General features: G+C 44.8%; 2 protein-coding genes across 2 annotated transcripts; one reads left to right on the top strand and one right to left on the bottom strand.

Moving 5' to 3' along the window:
* Positions 1–1060: 1060 nt before the first annotated feature.
* LOC139615356 (urotensin-2 receptor) lies at positions 1061–3485 on the top strand. The gene has a single exon (XM_071473236.1). The coding sequence runs from the start codon at positions 2211–2213 to the stop codon at positions 3279–3281; it is 1071 nt and encodes a 356-aa protein (XP_071329337.1). The 5' UTR covers positions 1061–2210; the 3' UTR covers positions 3282–3485.
* A 3183-nt stretch (positions 3486–6668) lies between these two features.
* Positions 6669–20574, bottom strand: ogfod3 (2-oxoglutarate and iron dependent oxygenase domain containing 3). The gene is made up of 9 exons (XM_071473238.1): positions 20386–20574; positions 19387–19613; positions 16379–16454; positions 16254–16296; positions 15599–15663; positions 14780–14836; positions 14256–14409; positions 13587–13710; positions 6669–7296 (listed from the first exon to the last, which is right to left on the bottom strand). Exons 1-9 carry the CDS (start codon positions 20451–20453, stop codon positions 7160–7162), a joined length of 951 nt encoding a protein of 316 aa, XP_071329339.1. The 5' UTR covers positions 20454–20574; the 3' UTR covers positions 6669–7159.
* Positions 20575–20655: the final 81 nt, after the last annotated feature.

The following is a 20655-nucleotide window of genomic DNA, read 5'->3' as shown; positions in this document are numbered from 1 at the left end:
AGAGATTAGTTTAAAACTAAAACGTAGTAGCCTCAGTGAAGAGCTGAGTGAAGATGTTGGTCACACCTGGTGTGTCAGCTGTGATGATCTGATCCATAAATACTGCAGCTGATCCATAAATACTGCACCTGATCCATAATACTGCACCTGATCCATAATACTGCAGCTGATCCATAATACTGCACCTGATCCATAATACTGCAGCTGATCCATAATACTGCAGCTGATCCAAAATACAGCAGCTGATCCATAATACTGCACCTGATCCATAATACTGCAGCTGATCCATAATACTGCACCTGATCCATAATACCACAGCTGGTGACACAATTTGCTCTGCCTGGGGGGTAGGGTGTGTGAGTCAACCTTGGTTGGCCGGACCGGCTCACTATTCATCGGTGGGTGTGGATGTCCCATCAGAGTAAGCCGTGTCTATTGAAATACGACTGCTCGCCCTAACCCAAACAATCATAATCTAATCTGCGTTCCGGCCCCTGCGGAACAACTCCCCCACGAGATCGCTGCAGTGAGACGCTTCTACCCCCCCCCCTTCCTCCACGGACACCTGTCGATTGTTGACTCCGTCCAGGACCCGATCAAGGATGTCTCCATGGCAACTTGCTGTGTTATCGCGATGACACCCTGCGAACTGAGGCACTGGTTGTGAACTAGACGAAGCGACTCCCCAGGCCTATGCACACACACACATTCACGGACACTTCTCACATGTACATATGCAACTCACCCCAACCCCCAACCCCATCCCACGCCTTCGCCGCTTCCATTGTGTTGTAAAATGTGTCTATATATGCATATGTTGCCGAGGTTTTTTTTTTTCCTCGAATCCCACACTGTACCCCCCCCCCCACTAGGAATATAGTTTGGGTTCTGTTTTTTTTTTTTTCTCCTCTCCACTCCACTTGTTTCTCCCCATTTCCTCCCCCCCCCCCCTTTTTTTAATGGCGCCGCGGATGGCTGCCTCGGTGTTTTGGTGCACAAATTCCTTGTACGTGAAAACATACTTGGCAATAAAACTAAATGAAAAAACACAGTTGTTTGTTTATTGCTGTAATAAGGTGATTGATTTATTTGTCAGAGGCTCCGCAGCTGTGACATCATCATCAAGATCCACAACATTTTTTCACTGACGATTTTTCAATGATGCTTCAGATCTACTGCATTACCTGTACCTGTCACCACACCTGTCTGTGTACTTGTGCTCCACCACCATCTGTGACATTTTGTACAACAAAGTAAATCACATGTTTACAGGTAAACTCACCTGCAGCTTGAACAATCCACAGCAGCATTTGTAGGACAGGGACACAACAGTATGATGTAATTTATTTGAGTCTGTAAGAACAAGTGAACAAGTCAAAGGAAGTACAGGTGCTCATGTGATGTTCACCTGCACAGGTAGTGTGTCCAGGTTCATACTGGACATCACGTCCTAGCACCAGATTGAGCCATTAGTCTGGGAGGTGGAGCTGTGGGGGTGGATGTGTTGGAGGGAGGATGTGATGTACCGCTGAAAACAGACGGCACACAGTGTCACAGGTGTAAGCATCACCTGTCTTACCTGTTGTATTTCTGGCTCCTGTGACTGACACTCTGTGAACAATGACATGATGCAGGTGTGTGTTTGATATAAGAACATATAATGAGGTGACGTTTAAACTGATCTGGGTTCAGTTCTAAGACAGGAAGATAAAGATCAGCTGACATTAATTAATGAGCTTCCTGTTACAGAAACTGAGCCAAGAGTTTCTGATGATCACCATCTTTAATCACTTCAGGTGAACTCCTTACAGAACTCACTCCCTGTCTGTGTACCCGTCACTGCTCTGTTCATTGCTATGACAATGGCCTATAAGAACATAAGGAAATGACACACTGAGATTTTACATCTAAACTGATTCGTATTCAATTCAATAAGAGTCTGTGAACCTTTAATAGTGTGTCCTAGAAAGCTCCCTTTCCTCTCTCCTTTCCTACACTGAACCATGAGCCATGTCTGATCAGTGTTTGATTGTTGTGTACATTTCTCATCCTCGGTGTGTTACCGCGGTGACGTCAGGAGCAAAGAGCGGCAGGCAACGGCGGAGAGGCGGGGGGAGGACGCGGGCTGAGCCGGGGCGCATCTCTCCAAACTTCTCCAGCGGCGCGCAGCCAGAGAGACACCCCGGGAGAGGAGCTCATCAGGGTCAGCGATGAACAAGTCCACAAGTCTGCACACGAGTGCGCCCCGGGTCGGGTCCGGGACTGTGGACCATGAACTCGTCATTACCTCCACGTTTGGGACGCTTCTCTCCGTCGTCTACATCATCGGAGTGTCGGGGAATGTGTACACGCTGGTGGTGATGTGCCACTCGATCCGCTTCGCCACCTCCATGTACATCTCCATCATCAACCTGGCTGTGGCGGACCTGCTCTACCTCTCCACCATCCCCTTTGTGGTGTCTACCTACTTTCTGAAGGACTGGTACTTCGGGGACGTGGGCTGCCGCATCCTGCTCAGCCTAGACCTCCTGACCATGCACGCCAGCATCTTCACCCTCACCGTGATGTGCACGGAGCGCTACCTGGCTGTCACCAAGCCGCTGGACACGGTGAGACGCTCCAAGAGTTACCGCAAAGCTCTGGCGTGGGGCGTGTGGCTGCTGTCTCTGGTCCTCACTGTGCCCATGATGGTGATGGTCGCCCAGACCACCAAGACCACACCGCTCGGGGGAGTGAAGAGGATGTGCGCGCCCACCTGGGCGCCCCTGGCCTATAAAGTGTACGTGACGGTCCTGTTTGGCACCAGCATCATGGCGCCGGGGCTCGTCATCGGTTACCTGTACGTCAGGCTGGCCCGCACCTACCTGGAGTCCCAGCGCAGCAGCGTGCTCCGCAGAGGCAGCCGGCGGACTCCGAAGCAGAAGGTGCTCATGATGATCTTCAGCATCGTGCTGGTCTTCTGGGCCTGTTTCCTGCCCTTCTGGATCTGGCAGCTGCTGCCTCTGTACCACACCAAGCCGCTGAGCCTGGCCTCGCAGACACACACCTGCATCAACTACCTGGTGGCGAGCCTCACCTACAGCAACAGCTGCATTAACCCTTTCCTCTACACGCTGCTCACCAAGAACTACAGGGAGTACCTGAAGAACCGGCACCGGAGCTTCTACCGGTACACGTCCTCGTTCAAGCAGCGGCCGCCCAGCCTCTCCTCCTGGGGGAAGTCCTCCAGCAACCAGTTCGAGGTCACCTCCGAGACCCTGGTCATGGGGACTCTGAAGTGACGTGTTAGTCACCTGGAAGAGAGGAGGAAGATTTAAGAGCCGCAACAGGTGAGAACAATGTCTGAGTCTACTGTCACTGTGACATCAGCAGCAGCCTTCATCCTCCTCATCCTCCTTCATTCTCCTCATCCCCCCTCATCCTCCTCATCCTCCTTCATTCTCCTCATCCCCCCTCATTCTTCTCATCCTCCTTCATCGTCCTCATCCTCCTCATCCTCCTTCATTCTCCTCATCCCCCCTCATTCTTCTCATCCTCCTTCATCGTCCTCATCCTCCTCATCCTCCTTCATTCTCCTCATCCCCCCTCATTCTTCTCATCCTCCTTCATCCTCCTTCATTCTTCTCATCCTCCTTCATCCTCCTCATCCTCCTTCATTCTTCTCATCCTTCTTCATCGTCCTCATCCTCCTCATCGCCTTCATCCTCCGCCCTCATCATCCTCCTCATGGCCTTCGTCCTCCACCCACCTCATCCTCCTTCATCCTCTTCATCCTCCTCATCGCCTTCATCCTCCACCCTCGTCATCCTCCACCGTCCTCATCCTCCTTCATCCTCCTCATCATCCTTGACCCTCCTCATCCTCCTTCATCCTCCTCATCCTCCTCACCCTCCACCCTCCTCCTCATCCTCCTCATCCTCCTCATCCTCCTCACCCTCCTCATCCTCCTTTATCCTCTCATTCTGGCTCCTGACGTGGGAACTTCAGTCTTAAAGAGTCATAGCTTTTATTTACTGACAAACATATAAACACTGGCCAGATGTCAGTGAACGCACCACAAGTCTCTTTGTAGTCTCTTGTCTTTACCAGTCAAACTTAACACTGTCCTGTTGTGTTTGTTGTGTTTCATTTGATTCTCTTTCAGTTGACCTGGTCTTAAGCTACCAGTCAAGGTTTTTTCCATTGTCAGTGTTTGATAGTTAAGAGCAGTGGCATGTGGTGACTTTTACAGACAGAGAAGAAGAACCAAGAAGACAGCTGAGTTGATTTAATATTGAAATATTGTCCAGTCAGCTCAGTGCTCACTCTCAGACAGGTTGAGAAACACTAAACTTAAAACATGATATTTTAACAAATTTACTGGTGGTAGTGTGTTTAGCTTTTTGACTGAAATTAGCTTTAGTTTGAGCTGGTTCGAGCCTCCACCTGGTTTGAGACTCCACCTAGTTTGAGACGTTCAGACTCTGACGGAGCTGTCGACTTTTCCTCACTGAATCAAATATTTTTAACGGTGTCAGTCGTCCTTTCTGTAGAGAACCAAACCTTTGGTTTGAAGATTGTTGCAAATAAACTCTTTGCCTTTATAATATAATATTATAATGTTTGGGTTTTTGTCATTTTAAATAAAAAAATCCATATATTCACTGTGGAGACTATTTGAATTCGTTCTATTCACAGTTGCAGGATGTGACTTTAATGACTGAACTGTTCATTTTCGTCAGGTGTCATTAAAACAAGATGAGTCACATCACCTGTTTTTCATCTTTACAGCTGATGTCACGTCTTTTTCTTAAATCCTGGTTTAAAGGCGGATCGAGCAGCGATGCTGTTTGACTCCTTCTGTAACTGAATATCGTTAGAAAACTGAAAACTATTTATTGTATTCAAATAGACAACGAAGCAAAAGCAGTGAATGTATAATCAACAGTTCACTAAACCTTTAGCTTAGCAACCAGGAACGGGACCAGGACCAGCAGGTTTGTCCTGATGTTCAAGCAGTGATGTGGGACTGTCAAAGATTTACTCTGAATTGAAAGAGAAAAGTCAAAAATACAACAGCAAGAGTATAAAAACACAGGCAGCTTAAACTGCTGCTAACATTAGCATGTGCTAACTAGTTGTAGTAGCCTGTGTTACCAGTTTTAAGGTGCAGCTTATCATTACCTCAGTACATTTTGTGAGGTCATAGGCTCTGTTCAGATTCAGAAAAGTTTATGCCTGAGCTGAACATGACTGAGTCCTCTTCCTAAAACCAAACCACGAGTCTTTGTCTTCATTCAAACACCAGCTCTGCTCTGGTCTCAGGGGTCACAGAGGTCACGTCCTCTGGACCACCAGGAGGTGGATTCTGCAGCTTCAGCCTCTTTTAGCATGAAATCATTGGCCACGGTGCTTAAGACCTGTTATTTTTGTTTTAACAGGTTTAGGTGGAAATATTAGAGCTAATGTTAGCTGAACTAGCCTGTTAGCTACAGCTGTGACTTCAGGACAAATCTGATGGTCGCACTTTAGAAATAAAGTGTCTGTTAATGTCAACTTTCATCCACCAGCAAAGAAGAACAGGAACAACACACACGTTAAAATGTTTTATATTTTCATTATTTGCATGAGCTAGCTGTTAATAACACACACAGCTGAGTAACCAGCCAATACAAGCAAAGGGCTGCTCAGAAACTAGTAGCTAGCTATACTAGCCAAATTCAATATGGCCTGAGCTAGCAGCTTGTTACAGTGGCCCTGCTTAGCATCTAAGTGCCGGGTCTTCACTGATGTTGAATCTGTTACTGTGAAGGTTTCTCTGCTCAACCTTTCTCTGCCTCAAACCAGTGTGAACAGTGAACACACCTCAGGATAACACCAACACCTCTCTGATAACTTTATGAGTCCCAGCGAGAGTTCTCAGCTGTTATTGGCTCATCAGCTGAACAATTACAAGGCACACACAAGGTTGGACCACTTGAGGAGGGGCAATTGTTAGTCCACATAATAATCAGCCCGGCCCCGCGGCCCTGACACACTGACGGCCCACTCCTGATCACCACACACAGATTGATTAAAGGTGTTTACATGTCAGTGTAATGTCTCATTTTGTCTCACTGCACCAACAGACCAAAATAAACTTCACACTTCACTGTTTTATGAGTACAATGATCTGAGAAAAATTCACAGCATTAAAATAAAGAGATGTTAACAGGCTAAAACTGTGACAGATCACATCACACAAACAGGTTTTAGAAGGCTCATTTTCATATTTTCATATCGTTCAGAAGTGAAGCCTGAGACATGAACAACCCAGCAGCATGGTCTGCATGTGAACTGAACATAGACACTGGTCTGGTCTTAAATGGAAATAGCTGCTGTATCTGAAAACAATTCTGATGACGGAAGCTCCTCAGGAACCCAAACAACATGAGCAGCACAGAGCCAAAGAAAACTTAATCAGTGGGATCAGGAAACAGATCAGTATGGCCATTAATTACTTAAATCACAGTATTTATGATCCCGTGGTGTACAACAGGAAACATCCCTGATTACCTCACATGACCTTGAACCTGATGCCAACACTTCACTCCGTCATGTAAACTGTATACATGGAGTGGAGGTGATGCTGTGTGTGATTCATCAGGCCTCAGAGCATCAGACTCAATCAACAGACATATGAACAGGAATGATTTCAGTTCCTTTAATGAAAACTGAACATTAGTCTGGACACTGAAGTGATTTATAATAATATTACAGAGGACGAGAGAGAGAAGAGCTTTCCAGGAAGTGTCAGTGTTTTATTTGAAATGTTCTCTCCACCATGTTGAAGTAGATGATAATGAACTAGACGGAGCAGAGAAAAGGCTTCTTCTCAGAAGAAAACACCTCCTGGGTCAGAGGTAGGTGAGTATGATGAAAGATTGATTCAACAGATCTATATCTGCTTCAAATGAGAGACACTTGGACACAGAAAACACATAATCCCACGTCAGCCTCTCTGAAACCATTTTCAGCCCAGAAGCAATTTCAGCTCGAGTTCTCGCTCAGACCAGGATTAGGACGCTGCAATGAGAACTGTGACAGTGACAGACACGTTGTCCTTCCTCATCATCCTTCCTCTTCCTCTTTGTTACAGGGTTTGTCCAACTCAGTGGGCAGCGCCATCACCCAGAGTGCCTCAGGGCAGGGCGGGGTCAGAGATGCCGTGGTCAGGGTCGCAGGTGAAGGACACAGTGATGGCGTAGCGCGTCCCCCACGTCACCTTCTCCACGCGGTGGAGGTTCTCTGAGCCGGAGGAAAAGAAGGAGACTCGTCCTGGATGAGGAGGGAAGGAGAGGGAGGAGCAGAGGAAACATGTTGAATCAGTGGATGTATGACTGGAGTCAGGGTGCAGTTAGCCTAGCTTAGCACAAAGAGTAGAGGCAAGAAAAACTGTTCAAAAATATATCTAATAAAAAACACAATTTTCTTGTTTTTAAATAGAAATGTTGACAAATACATCAGTCACATGACTGTGTGGTGAATACAGGACAGGGTTAGCCTAGCTTAGCATAAAGCCCGGAGACAGCCTGTTGCTGGTCAAACATCAGTTTACAGCTTCAGTGAAGGTTGAGCTCAGTTTCTCTTTAATTAGTGACTATTACAGTTTTTTTATTCGTTAACTTTAGCATTGGAGAGCACAGTTTTTACTTTGAACAGAGGCAGGTTAGCGGTTTCCTCCTGCCCCTATTCTTCATGCTAGGCTAAATGTGTTTAGGTTAATAAGTGAGTTTTAGAGTTGTTGGTTGTATTTTTAACCGTAGACAGGGCCAGGCTGTTTCTACCTGCTGTCACTGCCAAGCTAAGCTAAGCTGAACTATGATAAGAAAAATATTTCCAGCCCTGAGATCACAACCTGTGACATTTGCATGTGTGTTGAGGCCAAACAAACAGGACACGTGTTAATTTGTTAATTAGCTGATGAAGTGTTGAGCTCTGTGCTGATTAATTAACCTTGTCTTCATCGAGGAAACAGAATATGAGCCGATTCCCCAAAACACTGAACTGATTCAGACTCTGCAGATTATGCAGATGTTGGTGGAACTGAATGAAATTTGAACAAAGACAGAAACTGGAACCAACCGGAGAAGAAGAGACTGAACTGATTTAAAACACTTGATCCATTTTCCTCCTGGACTTAAGACAGTAGGAGTCTGCTGAAGCTGCCTCGGGCTAAAGTCTCTTTGTCTTTGTGTGGTTTTCTCTCAACACAACCTGTGTTCATGCAGCTGTGCAGCTGTGTCCCATAATTAAGAGATTTATATTACAGAAGTTTCCTCGCTCATTATCTCGTTATGTAAATGTGAATAAAAAGTGGAATAATTCTGCCCCAATTTGTTTGCTCTACTTTCCTCCAAGGAATACTGATGACTTGTGTGTGTGTGTGTGTGTGTGTGTGTGTGTGTGTGTGTGTGTGTGTGTGTGTGTGTGTGTGTGTGTAAATCCCCTTTGCAGGGCATTAGTGGAGGATGTCAAGGCAAATCAGTTCCTACAGTCAAACAATAGAGAAAGAGGAGCTGAGTGTGGTCCACGTGGTTCACGTCACTGAATCAGAACAACGTTTTCAAATCACCTACACAGCTTTAGATAAAAACACAATGAAATAATAACACTGAATATAATAAAAATATTTCAGCGACTACAGTGAAGAACTCAGATTAGTGGCAACACAATGCAGGGAGATTCACACAGGGACACACTCTTCCAAATAAAATCACTCTTCAGGGACGAAACAGGACTGAACCTCAACACATGGACTGACTGGTTGGATCAGCTGACAGTCAAATCAGCCGACCGTCAGATCAGCTAATCACACTCCTTTAGATTCACACTCTCTCTGTGTAACAATGGACAAGTGATCCCTGAGTCTGTCTGGTCCAGTTTAAAGAGCCTGGATTCACAGATTAAAAAAAAAAATTAGATTAAAATAAAGAAAAGGAGGCAGAGGGGAGCAGAACCTCCTGAGGGACGAGACTGGATCCAAATGTCAATCAGGACTATTTTAGACCCTGTGTCTATTCTGTATCTGTGGCATGATTGAAAACAATGTTGTTCAACTCGCTGAGTCTTCCTGGTATGGAAATCTGAAGACGACTATTTTAAGAAACTGAACTTACAGCCTGTGACTGTTCAAATCTCTTCCCAGTTGGGACTGAAGCATTTAGATCCATTAGCAAAGAGCTCCAGCAACCTGTTAGAGACCAGGACCACAAAACCTCTGGAGAGGTTCTCTTTTAGAGTCACTTAATGACATGAGCTCAGAGGAGACTGAAAAAAATCCATAAAATTATAAGTAATGCATGAATTAGAAAGTTTTCTTATTCTGGATCTGCTTCTGTCACACAGAAGAGGACTTAGAGGACTGGACTCTGACAGACTGGAGACTGAACCAGATCAGGTGCAGGACAAGCCAGATCAGGAGACCCTGATGTGGCTCAGACTGTCTCAGTGTGACTGTCTGCTCTGCCAATGACACGCTGCTGACATCACCGTTTTATGCAGATATAATGGAGCCATCTGATTGGTTCAATGTCTCCTTTTTGATTTCAGGTTTGTTTCAGTTGGACCTTGAGTTGATGTTGAAATGTTTGACATCACACGAGCTGCAACATGTTCCTGTCGTTAACTGAGGAGACAGTGATGACACTGGTCATGAGCCACTGATCATCACTGGACAGTTAATTTATTCAACAGAGACCTGAGAAACAGCCGAAGCTGAACAGGAGGAAATGTCACTGACAGAAATTCTGATGTAATCAATAGGAAGTTGATGAAAAATGACCTGAAACACTGTCTGACTGATCTCTGAAACACTACAGCAGCTGTTTGTTTTGTCTTAGCACAAACGATGTTTCAAAATATTGTTTTTATAAATACTGTTTTCTGTCTTTTCTCACCTTAAATTAGAAATAGTCAAAAATCATCGTTAGAAATCATCATTTGAAATCATCGTTGGAAATCATCAGAATCATGGTTAGAAATCGTGGTAAGCTTCCGAGTTTGCCGTTTAGCTACTTTCTGTCATTGCGAAATGATGTGTTGTCACTGATTTACAGAGAAGACCTTCTGTCTCCCTCTTCTGGCAGTGACAGTAATTACACAAACAGGTCTGACGAGGAACAGCCAAACTAGTGACTCTGTGAACAAAGTTTCTTTTTTATCTGGAGCACCAGAATATGTTGTTGGACACGAGTTTTCCCGCCACAGGCTCCATCACAGTCCTGCTGCTGTAGCTGCTCCGTCTCCTCAGGTCTGGTAAACCAGTCACTGACATGAAATGAAATGGTGCTGATAACCACACTGTGTAAACTTGTTTGACAAAGAGCTTGAATGTGACAGACGTTCATTTGAACGTAAACATCTCACACTCCAGCTCTGCTAAGCTCTTTAACCTCTGAGACCCTGCTGGGAGGAGTCACTCTAACGCTAACAAGATGCTAAACGGTGCATGACTCATCCAGTGCTGCTGGAGCAAAATAAATAAACAGCAGTGCAGACACAAGGTGCACAACACATCAACACACTATCCAGTCAATTTATTGATTACTACCACACCCTCATAATTAATTAGTGGAGGATGAATCACACAGGAGTGCAGTGTCTCTGTGGGGCTGAGCTGGTAAAAATACAAACACTCACTCACATGTGAGGATTCGACAGGTCTCTCAGTTTTGTATCTTTGTAAATTGATCGATTGGACAAAACCAATAGTTTGAAGAGGTGACTTTCGATCATCAGTGTCCTGATTAAAGGAGACGACTCTACAGTCCGTTCTCCAGGTAGAAGGATCCTCAGGTGGAAATCTCTGCTGTGGCTCTGGAGCTTTGTTTGTTTCATCAGACAGAAGGAAATGTCAGGATATATTAATTCACAGTGTAATTAGTGTAAGATTAACTAATGGTAATAGTAACATGGATGTGTAATTCCAATTGTAAAGACAAAGACATGCAGCAGCCTCCAGACAGAGTCTGTAATGAGCAGAATGTTGAGGTTGAGTGTCTGTTGGCAGATGTGCAGACTCCAGGGCCAACCTGTTGGCTTTAGGGCGGGGCCTGTGCAAGGTTATCTGGTTCCCCTGTGGGGGTCAGGTTGGTCTCCACTGGCTCCTCTGACTCAGTCTCTTTATCTGATGTCCCAGACGAACACTATATCTCTCTATCACATATCTACACTCTGTCGCCATCCATTTCCTGTCAGTGCCCACCCTCCATGCTGCCTCTGTCCTGGCCCCGTCACCCCTCCCCCCACTCTTCCTCCTCCTCCTCCTCTCTTCCTCTTCACCTCCCTGCTGCTCAGTGTCATTACATTCTTGACTCTCTCTGACAGTCCTGATTGTCTTCCTGTTGTTATAATTACACCTTATTCATCACTGTCACCTCAAAGAGCAGTGATTATCTCTGTGAACCAATCATCTGTCCAGATACAAGGATCAGACTCTCACCTGTCTAAACTTGTCAGTCATCTGCCCAGCATGCTGCCTGCCTGAGATGAGTAGCTGCTGGCAGAGAAAAAGAAATGATCCTGACATCTGATGCATTATGTAGGAACTTCAGCTCTGTTTGCCTCTGGATGAATAAAACTCAGCAAGTAACTTCTTTGAATTGTTGTTGATTAAATGTGGCAGAGGAGTTGGATGAGAGGGAGGGAGATGGTGGACAGCCAGGTGAGATAGAGAGAGGGAGGGAAGAGCAGGTGATTGTTATCAGGTGTGACAGAGAGGAAGTAAAGCTGACAGGAAGAGGGAGTGGCCTCAGGAGACGTTTCACCCATTCATCAGTTTACTGAGGCCACACAAGGAGAAAAACAAGATGGAGGCTGATTTCAGACTGAGACACTGAGCCTCAGACAGGGTTAGGGTTAGCAGCCGAAACAATGATCAGCTGATCTACCTGCTGAGGTGAGTTCAGTCTGTCCTCTGCTGAAGTACGAGCTGCTCCACGACAGAGACTTAGTCTGCACTCACTTCTAGTCCAGGAGTGTCTCAAACCAGGTCTATAATCCTAACCCCTAGTCCTACCAACTAATCCTAACTAATCCTAACAACTAGTCCTAACTAATTAATCCAAACAACTAGTCCTAACAATTAATCCTAACAACTAGTCCTAACAACTAATCCTAACACAGGGTATATACAGACATCCCAAAGTTTAATTTAATACTTTTTAATACCTTTTTTAAAACCAACACGACATTGAGTTGCAACTGTTTTAATCAGCAACTTTTCTAACTTTTACACTGATTTTGAGACACACTCTGGGCCAGTACAACAGAATTTAAATAGGGAACATGGGTCAACAGGATAATTTAGAGACTCAGTGATTTTGAACACATCTTGCATTTTTTTAACTTCTTGAATAAAAAAAATAACAGATTATATAAAATGTTCAATAAAAGGAAAAAAAAGTTCCAACAAACTGGCATTCACTACATGGACTGGTTATGCCATTACAACCAGTGAATGGACTTGAACCTGTTTAATACCAGTGTCTAGACACCACAGAACCTCCACGCACTGTGTTGGTGTGGCGCCCGGAGTCACCGGGGATCTGCCGTCGGTGTAGCTGTGACGTTGGTTTGGACGGTGGCACTGGGTTTGCGGTGGTGTAACGGTAGCAGCAGCACAGAAAGCAGAGATTGATAACTGCTCTCCACGTATTCCAGATTTATGGCTAGTGCTTTGCATATGCAGAGAGCGTTAACCCCCTTCTGTTGGAAAGTTTTAAATATCTAAAGACATGTAGGGTTTGTGGCTTCAGTATATGAACAACATTAACATGACCTCCACCTTTTCTTTGCCTTTCTGCCAGTGAAGCTTTCATGACCTGTCAGAGCTCAGACTCACTGTGGAGGCCAGAATGTTTCCTATTCACCTGGTGTCAGGACTAATTTCACCTCCGGGATAATGAAGTTTAAAAAGTTGTGCACAGTCAGATTACCAGAGTAAAACCGAAGCAGAAAAGCCACCAACTTTTCACCAATGTCTGAAACCAGTCAGCAGCTTGTTGTGGCACACTCCTCTAAAGTGACCAGCTTGCAAAATTCTCTGATTTTCCACAAACTCCCCAGAGACCTGGTCCAGTTCTGATCCAGTACCCCAGTTTTTAAAAGCCTCACATTTGCCTCAAGTCCCATGATGCATCAGCAAACTGTCCCTGAAACCCAGTAAAGGTTATTACTGGATTATTTCATTAGCATCTTTAAAACAGGTCCTATAAATCCTGATCCCTCACAGTCTGAGCTGATAATTTCACACTGACAGAGGATTAGATCCACTTTGTTACACATTGTAGAAAAAACACATCCAGGTTTCTACATGAAGCTCAGCAGTAACACAGTGGTAATGATCCTACCTGTCTGTTAGTGTGGTGAACAGGTGTTACTGCTGACAGTCAACCATCACTGAAGCAGGAAGTGACTCTATGTCATTCATTTAGTCATTTAGTCATTTAGACTTACTGGGGAGAGGGCCGCTCGGAGCAGGATTTGAACCGGGGGCCGTCTGCACATGGGGCGGGTGCTCTACCCACTGAGCTAAACTGAGCTATGTGTCAGCAGCTGGTGGTTACCTGCCCGTGGTTCTACTGTCTGGTTTCCATTCTGGTCCATGAAGACAAATCTTCCTCCACTGAAGTCGGAGCCGTAGTCGGACAGGTAAAGGAGAGAGGTGTAGTCAAAGGAGCCATAAGTTACCTATGAGACAGGAAGTCAGAGTCTGACTGTCACTCAATCAACCAGATTAACAAGGATCTGAAACACAGAGTCTATCACCATGGTAACAGGTCTGTGAGGCTGTGATACAGAGGCACAGTAGTACCACATAACATAATAACAAATAACCAAATATAAAAGAATAATTCATTCATATATGTGTACACGTACACACACACACACACACACACAAACTATATAAATAACTGTGTGTGCACTTTATTCAAGACCTTTTTTTATGTTTGTAAATTAAATTTACATCACTACAAATATTGTAGATTTTATTGACGGGAGAAGAGTTCGTCATCCAAAGAACAAGTTCAATGTGACTGACTGCCAACACATCATACGACACCCATCATGGGAGGAGATGATGCCTCAGCCATGTCGTTAAAGATAGTCCCAGTACCGACTCTACATCCTAGACTCAGGGTCTTCCTAATACGTTTGGTGAAGTCATTAACACCTGCTCACCTGGTCAGTGCCTCTCCACCTGTTACCTATGGTAGAACGAGGTGCTGCGTTACCTTGTCTATGTGCGGGTGCCAGTACTCATCGTGTTGGGTCTTGGCTACAGTGCTGTTGATCCTGGAGAAGAACGTCGGCTTGGTGAGGTACATCAGAGTTGGGTTCAGACCAAACGTCTCAGCAATAACTGCCTGGATTCTCCCACGTACATCTCTAATGGTGAAACATGTCAGGTGAACTGATGTAGGATGATTCATGATGCACTGAGCAACTGGTCAGTTCTGTCAAAGCAACGCTCGTCACTGCTGTGACGCTTAATGAGAAGTTCAGTATTTATGAGGATTCATAATCTAGACCAACAATCTACAGTCACCACCCACCTACAGGTCTGCATATATATGACAGGCATTAAGATAAGATAAAATGAAACATCAACATCATCACATGGTGTTGATCATTCAATAAGGAATGATGTTTGATACAAATCACCATCATGACATTAGTTCAACAAATGTTAGGTCTCTCTCTGTGGAGCTTAACTCTAAACATGCATGAAGGTTTTCAATGAAGGTTTGTTTTTCACCTGTAAAGCTGGAAATCCTCTGGAGTGAGCACATCCCTGATCTGATCCCCAAAATACCTGCAGACACATTCACACAGTCACAGGCAGCCAATCAGAGACAGACAAACATGAGCAGCACAGCACATCATTACTGAGGCGAGGTCCCTCCAGCCATGGTCTGACCGCTCACATGAGGAGGTCAGTAGAGGGGACGAAGGATGGGGGAGGTTTCGGAGCGACATCATTATCACTTCCTCATTAAAATCATTCTGATGGTACCTGAGGATCTGTGTCTCCTGCCCAATGTATATGAATGAAGGGGGAGAATCCAAAAAAGACGAAGAATGAAGGTCACATGGGTCACTGGGCCTGGGGAAGGTACACACTGTAGTACACACTGAGGTACAGTACACTGTGGCATCAGAAACTGTTGTTGGACACCAGTTTTCCTGCCACAGGCTCCATCACAGTCCTGCTGCTGTAGCTGCTCCGTCTCCTCAGCTCTGGTAAACCAGTCACTTTCCAATGTAAATGATACACATCGTGGTACACACTGTGGTATACACTGAGGTACAGTACACTGTGGTACACAACGAGGTAAACACTGTGTTATACACCATGGTACACACTGAAGTACATACCTAGATACACACTGTGTTATACACCATGGTACACACTGAGGAACACACCCTCAGTGTGTAACACAGTGTGTACTATGGTGTATAACACAATGTGCACCTCATTGTGTACCTCAGTGCACACTGAGGTGCACACTGTGCAGGATGCCATTCCTGCACAAAGATACCACAGACAGAATCAGGACATGCTGTAGTTTCTCACCTGTAGATGTTGACAAACTGTTTTCCCATCGACAGCGCTCCAGAGTGCAGGTCCAGTATGGAAGCCTGTGGGGGTTAAAGGGTTAAATCAGCTGGAAACAAACACTGGCTGTTGATGAACACCCACCCACCCACCCCCACTGTATTATTTTCACACTCCATAAACAGGGTCTTTGTTGGCTGAGGACCAGGATGGACAGAGGCCGGGGGGGGGGGGGGGGGGGGGGGGGGGGGGGGGGCAGAGGGACATCTGGACATTTCTGGACAAGAACCTTGGTCCACACTTTATCAACAGGTCTGGACTCGCTGCACAACACTGCCCTCTAGTGCCAAGACAGGTCCATCACAACAGGAAGTCTGAATAATAATAATACTGATCTGTAATTAACGCATCATGTCCTGATTACAAGGATGTCATTATGACCCCAAAAATACAGATCATTCACTGCTTCCTGTAACGTATGGGTCACATGCAGCAGGTTTATCGTCATTAATTCATTCATTTATTAACTGAGATGAAAAGACTGAGGCTGCTGGAGGAGAAAATCACTTTCATATCAATGAACGTATGAAGAAAGATGACCTGCAGGGACGGATAGGCCTGAAGTATATATTAACCCCTGATTTGCTGCTTATGTGATATGTGATGTACTCACCCCTCCCTCTGACCCAGCCAATGCCAGCCCCCTCTCAGCGAGCCTGTGAGTCAGACACAGAAGGATTTACATGATCCACCTGTGCACAGTTGGAGGCAGAGAGCTCTGTGTATGACAGTGTTTACCTCCTCAGGACCTGAGCCTCCTCTCTGGTGACTACAGCATCTGTGACTGCACGGCCACACCTCTGAGGGGTGCATCCTGGGACAGAGCGAACAGAGGGTTAGAAAGATAACATCGGAGCAACTTCGTGCAGGATAGAGGCTTTAGGCCCAGAGAGACAGACAGAGAGAGACAAAGAACGAGGTAAGAGTTTATTCTTTAATGTCACAAACTACCCTCCAACTTCTTCATGACTCTGATTTATCACTGAGCCCCCTGCTGAGCTTCAGTTACAGTCTGGAAATGAACAGTTTGAATCTAAGCAGCCAACATTAGTATGTGTCTTCCTGCCAAGAAATAGACTCAGATTTCACAGGACATCAGGTCGACAACTTCATCCAGTGTCTGCATTCAAATCAGTGTGTCTGGAGTTTCAGAGACTCAAGATCAATTTTTAAAGATATTTTTTGGGCATTTTATGTCTTTATTTTTGATAGGACAGTAGAGTGACAGGAAAGGGGCAGGGAGAGGGGGACTGAAATGCAGGATACAGTCGGGTTAGGGTTAGGGTCAAACCAGCCAATCGCCTGCTAAGAGGAGTTTGCGCTCGGCTATCGGGTCACCCCATCAAGATCGATTTGATCTCAGTTAGACGAAAACAAGAAGACACAGTAGAAAACATCATCATCATCATCATCATTATTTATTCTCTTGTTTTAAACCAACTGGAATGAGTTACAAATAAACAACTGTAAATGAGCAGCTGTCTGAAGGTGAGCAGGTAGACCTTGGTCAATCAGCTGTTATTATGAATAATAGGAAATTATTCTGCAACTATAAATAAAAAGTTTTCAGAATTTTCTCTGTGAAAATAAACGGTTGGTTGTTTCTAAAGCTGAAAACAGGTTCAACAGTCACAGGTGTACAAACCAAAATACACTGATTAAGATTCAAGGTAAAATTCCCAGCTGCAGCAAATACTGATTAATCGCTTAATCAATTAAAGATCCATCCAGTCTAAAGGTAGATGTCCATGTGTTTGTGATTATAAAGCAGGTCTAGGTTCTATATCAATACTGTGAAAGTATCAAAGCCTCAGTCCACAGAGAAATGCACACAGTGCACACAGTGTATTCAGAAACTGAGCCTTAAAACCAGCTGTCAGGACTTCTGGAAATTTGTGATGTCACAACAAAGCGGTCACTGCTCTCAGCCACGCCCCGCCCACCTGGACCCATCATCCAACCTTACAGGATTTGGTTTCTCTGAATGTTTACCTGAAATCTTTTTTTGGGGGGGCTTTTTATGCCTTTATTATAGACAAGTGGAGACTGACAGGAAAGGGGGTAGAGAGAGGGAAATGACATGAAAAGGAAAGAGTCAGACCGGTCAGGAATCGAACCAGTGACTGCCTGCCAAGAGAGTCTTACGCTCAACATGGTACACGCCTTAACCACTCGACTACCGAGCTGCCCTTTTACCTGAAATCTGCTATATTTTTATTGGATCACTCAGAAAACAGTCAGCCAGAAAAGAGGCTCAGATCCTCTCTTCTGATTGGCTGACTGACCTGTTGTTACTAGAGCTCCAGAGAGAAGCCTGAGAGAGCAGATGTAAAACTACAATGAGATGGTTTTTGGTTCTTCAAACCACAAATATTTCTCCTGATGGAGATCAACACTTCAGATAAAACACAGAAGAAGTTAAAATATGGAGCTTTAATTAAAACTAATCATTTTGATAATCAAATGATCACTTTAGTAATTTCTTAAGAAAAAAAACGTGCTGGTTCTGGTTCTTCAGATGTGAGGATTTGCTGATTTTCTTTTTCATGAATGACAAAAAAATTACATTTGAAAACATCACGTTGGTTACTGGAAATAACCTGATTTTATTTATATTTTCTGACATTTCACTGAGAAATGATCAGCAGATCAATGAATAGTGAAAATAATCTACAGGTTTCAGAAGTTTAGTTTTCTGATTGTGTCTTTACCTTCCTGCTCAGGAGCTTTTTAACCACATCACAGTTTTCATCAGTGTCATAGAGATGATCGGTTGACAACCAAACTAAGTGGTCTGAGGGTTTTCAGAACTTCATAAAGTCCTGAATGTGCTCTGAACTGAGTCACTTTAATGTAACAGACCTGAGACAGTCCTGTAACAACCACAAAAGGTCACGACTGAACCATGTGTTTGGATGATGAGTTCTTATTTTAGAGAGTTATTAGGGTTCTACCTCTTTGTTTCTGTTTGGTTTTTTAGGGTTCTAACCTGAAATCTGAAGTGTGGTACTGATTGGTGCGAGTGGGCGTGGCCTATCACATATTTGATCATGGATGTCTTTTGGATCCTGACTGAAGTGACTGGAGACGTCCTGCTCTGTCTCCTGAACACACACTGAGGTTCATTCGCCTCTGATGAAGGGGGAGCAGAAGACACAGGTGTGGTCATGGTCTCACTCCTTAAACAGAATGAAACCACCTGAGATGACTCTGTTCACCTCTCACCTGAAACCTGTTGGTTTCTGCTCACAGGTTCAATCAACTACTGCTTTAACTTTAGCTCAACAGAGGGAAACCTTATTAACACGTCTCAGATCAGCTGATGATGTCAGCTCTGACTTTATATTGGGTGTGTCTGAAATGTCTCGCCCTTGTGTTTCATGGTCTGCGACTCTCTCTGCTCTGTTGGTTCCAACCGTGAATTCAGTGGATTCACACATGAGCAGCTACAGTTCACCTGACATCAGGACTGAGATATTAAGTTGGGTCAGCTGGGATCGGCTTCAGCCCACCCGCAACCCTGTACAGATAAGTGGTATGGATGGATGGATGGATGGATGGATATTAGGTAGGTTTGTACTGCCATCTAGTGGACTCTGTGTTTCACAGTTCAAGTGTTCACAACAAATGGTTTGAATGTAGTTTTATTCAACACTTTATTTAACTATCCTACACAAGGAATGAGCCACTGGATTAACAGGTTATTCATCATCCCACCTGTCATGGTGACACATAGAGAGCCTCACCTGGATAGCGTTTGTAGTTCTCGTAGTCTTCGGAGCACTGGACAGTATAGACTTTGGGCTGAGGGGAGACCAGCTCCCCCTGGCTCACAAGGGTTTCTGTGATGTCACTGTCCAGAGAGGTCATGTACCACCAGGTAGCCGCCCTGCACACACACAGAGCAACCAGCAGCAAGGCCACCAGTCCTCGGTACCCCCTCAATGTAGACCCCTGCCTCAGAGCGTGACCTCTGACCAAGACAGAAAGAAGGTCCAGATGATCAACTCAGTCTGACTCATGATGTCATCAAGACCATTTTCCAATCAGTGATCCCGACCACAGGTACAGGTCCCCTTCATCTTCCTCCTGCCTGTGGACAGACACTGAACAGACCAACTCATTCAACTAAATAAAAATCAATGAAATCAATCAATGAAAACACATCAAAATTCTTGTGTGCAGGAGGAAAATGACACATTCAAACAGAATTACACACACTGGTGTGACGTTTATACAACATCACAACAATAAACACAAAGCCCCACCTGAGTCAACTGTGACACTTTAAACCCTGTGTCACATTAAGACTTCATCAAAACACAGTGAGTAAAACGGATTCTTTATCTCCTGGTCAAATAAAAATAAAAAGATAAATGGATTCTATTGTTAGCCAAAAGTAAAAAGTGCTAAAAGTTATGGATAAACAATAATATCAGATATAAGTAGAAGTGTTAAAAGAGTCCTCATTTACTTATTTATTCATTAATTATATATATAACCGTTATATATATATATATGTAACCGTTAAAGTCATTATGTGTCCTCCACTGACAGGACACAGTGAAGCTGAAGCAGCAGAGATGATGAAGCTGTGAACTCATTTTCAGTTTGTTTCTCATTTATAATCTGTGTCCACAGGAGTGTGTGTGTTTCACTGACCTGATGGACACACTCTCACACACACCCCTCTCCCTCTCCCTCTCTCTCTCTCTCTCAGACACGGCTTCGTTTCATTTACTCACCTTTTAATCTTCTTCTCTATCTCCGTGACGTTCCCGCCCTTCGTGTTCCTCGTTCGTATCTGCGCCATCTTGACTCCGAGCTCCAGCTCCGTCTCATTTCCACATGATTCACTAACTGTTGTTGTCTCACCGTTCACCAGCTCCCACCGTCACCCGAGGCTCTCCACTTCCTGGTGGATGACTAACGGCCCACCCATTGGCTCTCCACTTCCTGGTGGATGACTAACGGCCCACCCATTGGCTCTCCACTTCCTGGTGGATGACTAACGG

Source organism: Trachinotus anak, unplaced genomic scaffold, assembly GCF_046630095.1.
Source record: "Trachinotus anak isolate AG129_WGS33_773 ecotype Australia unplaced genomic scaffold, CSIRO_AGI_Tana_v1 ptg000048l, whole genome shotgun sequence".
NCBI classification, from domain to species: domain Eukaryota; kingdom Metazoa; phylum Chordata; class Actinopteri; order Carangiformes; family Carangidae; genus Trachinotus; species Trachinotus anak.
The sequence above is the reverse complement of the archived record's forward strand: the minus strand, read 5'-3'. Positions and strand labels throughout refer to the sequence as shown.

Bases quoted from the DNA above. Each gene is read 5' to 3' on its own strand.
- ogfod3 (XM_071473238.1), bottom strand. From the start codon at position 20,453: ATGGCGCAGATACGAACGAGGAACACGAAGGGCGGGAACGTCACGGAG. The intron at 16,455-19,386 runs GTGAGGCTCTCT...GCTCTGTCCCAG, and splicing joins GAACTACAAACGCTATCCAG to GATGCACCCCTCAGAGGTGT. The intron at 7,297-13,586 runs GTAACCACCAGC...CTCCTCATCCAG, and splicing joins GACAGTAGAACCACGGGCAG to GACGAGTCTCCTTCTTTTCC.
- LOC139615356 (XM_071473236.1), top strand. From the start codon at position 2,211: ATGAACAAGTCCACAAGTCTGCACACGAGTGCGCCCCGGGTCGGGTCC.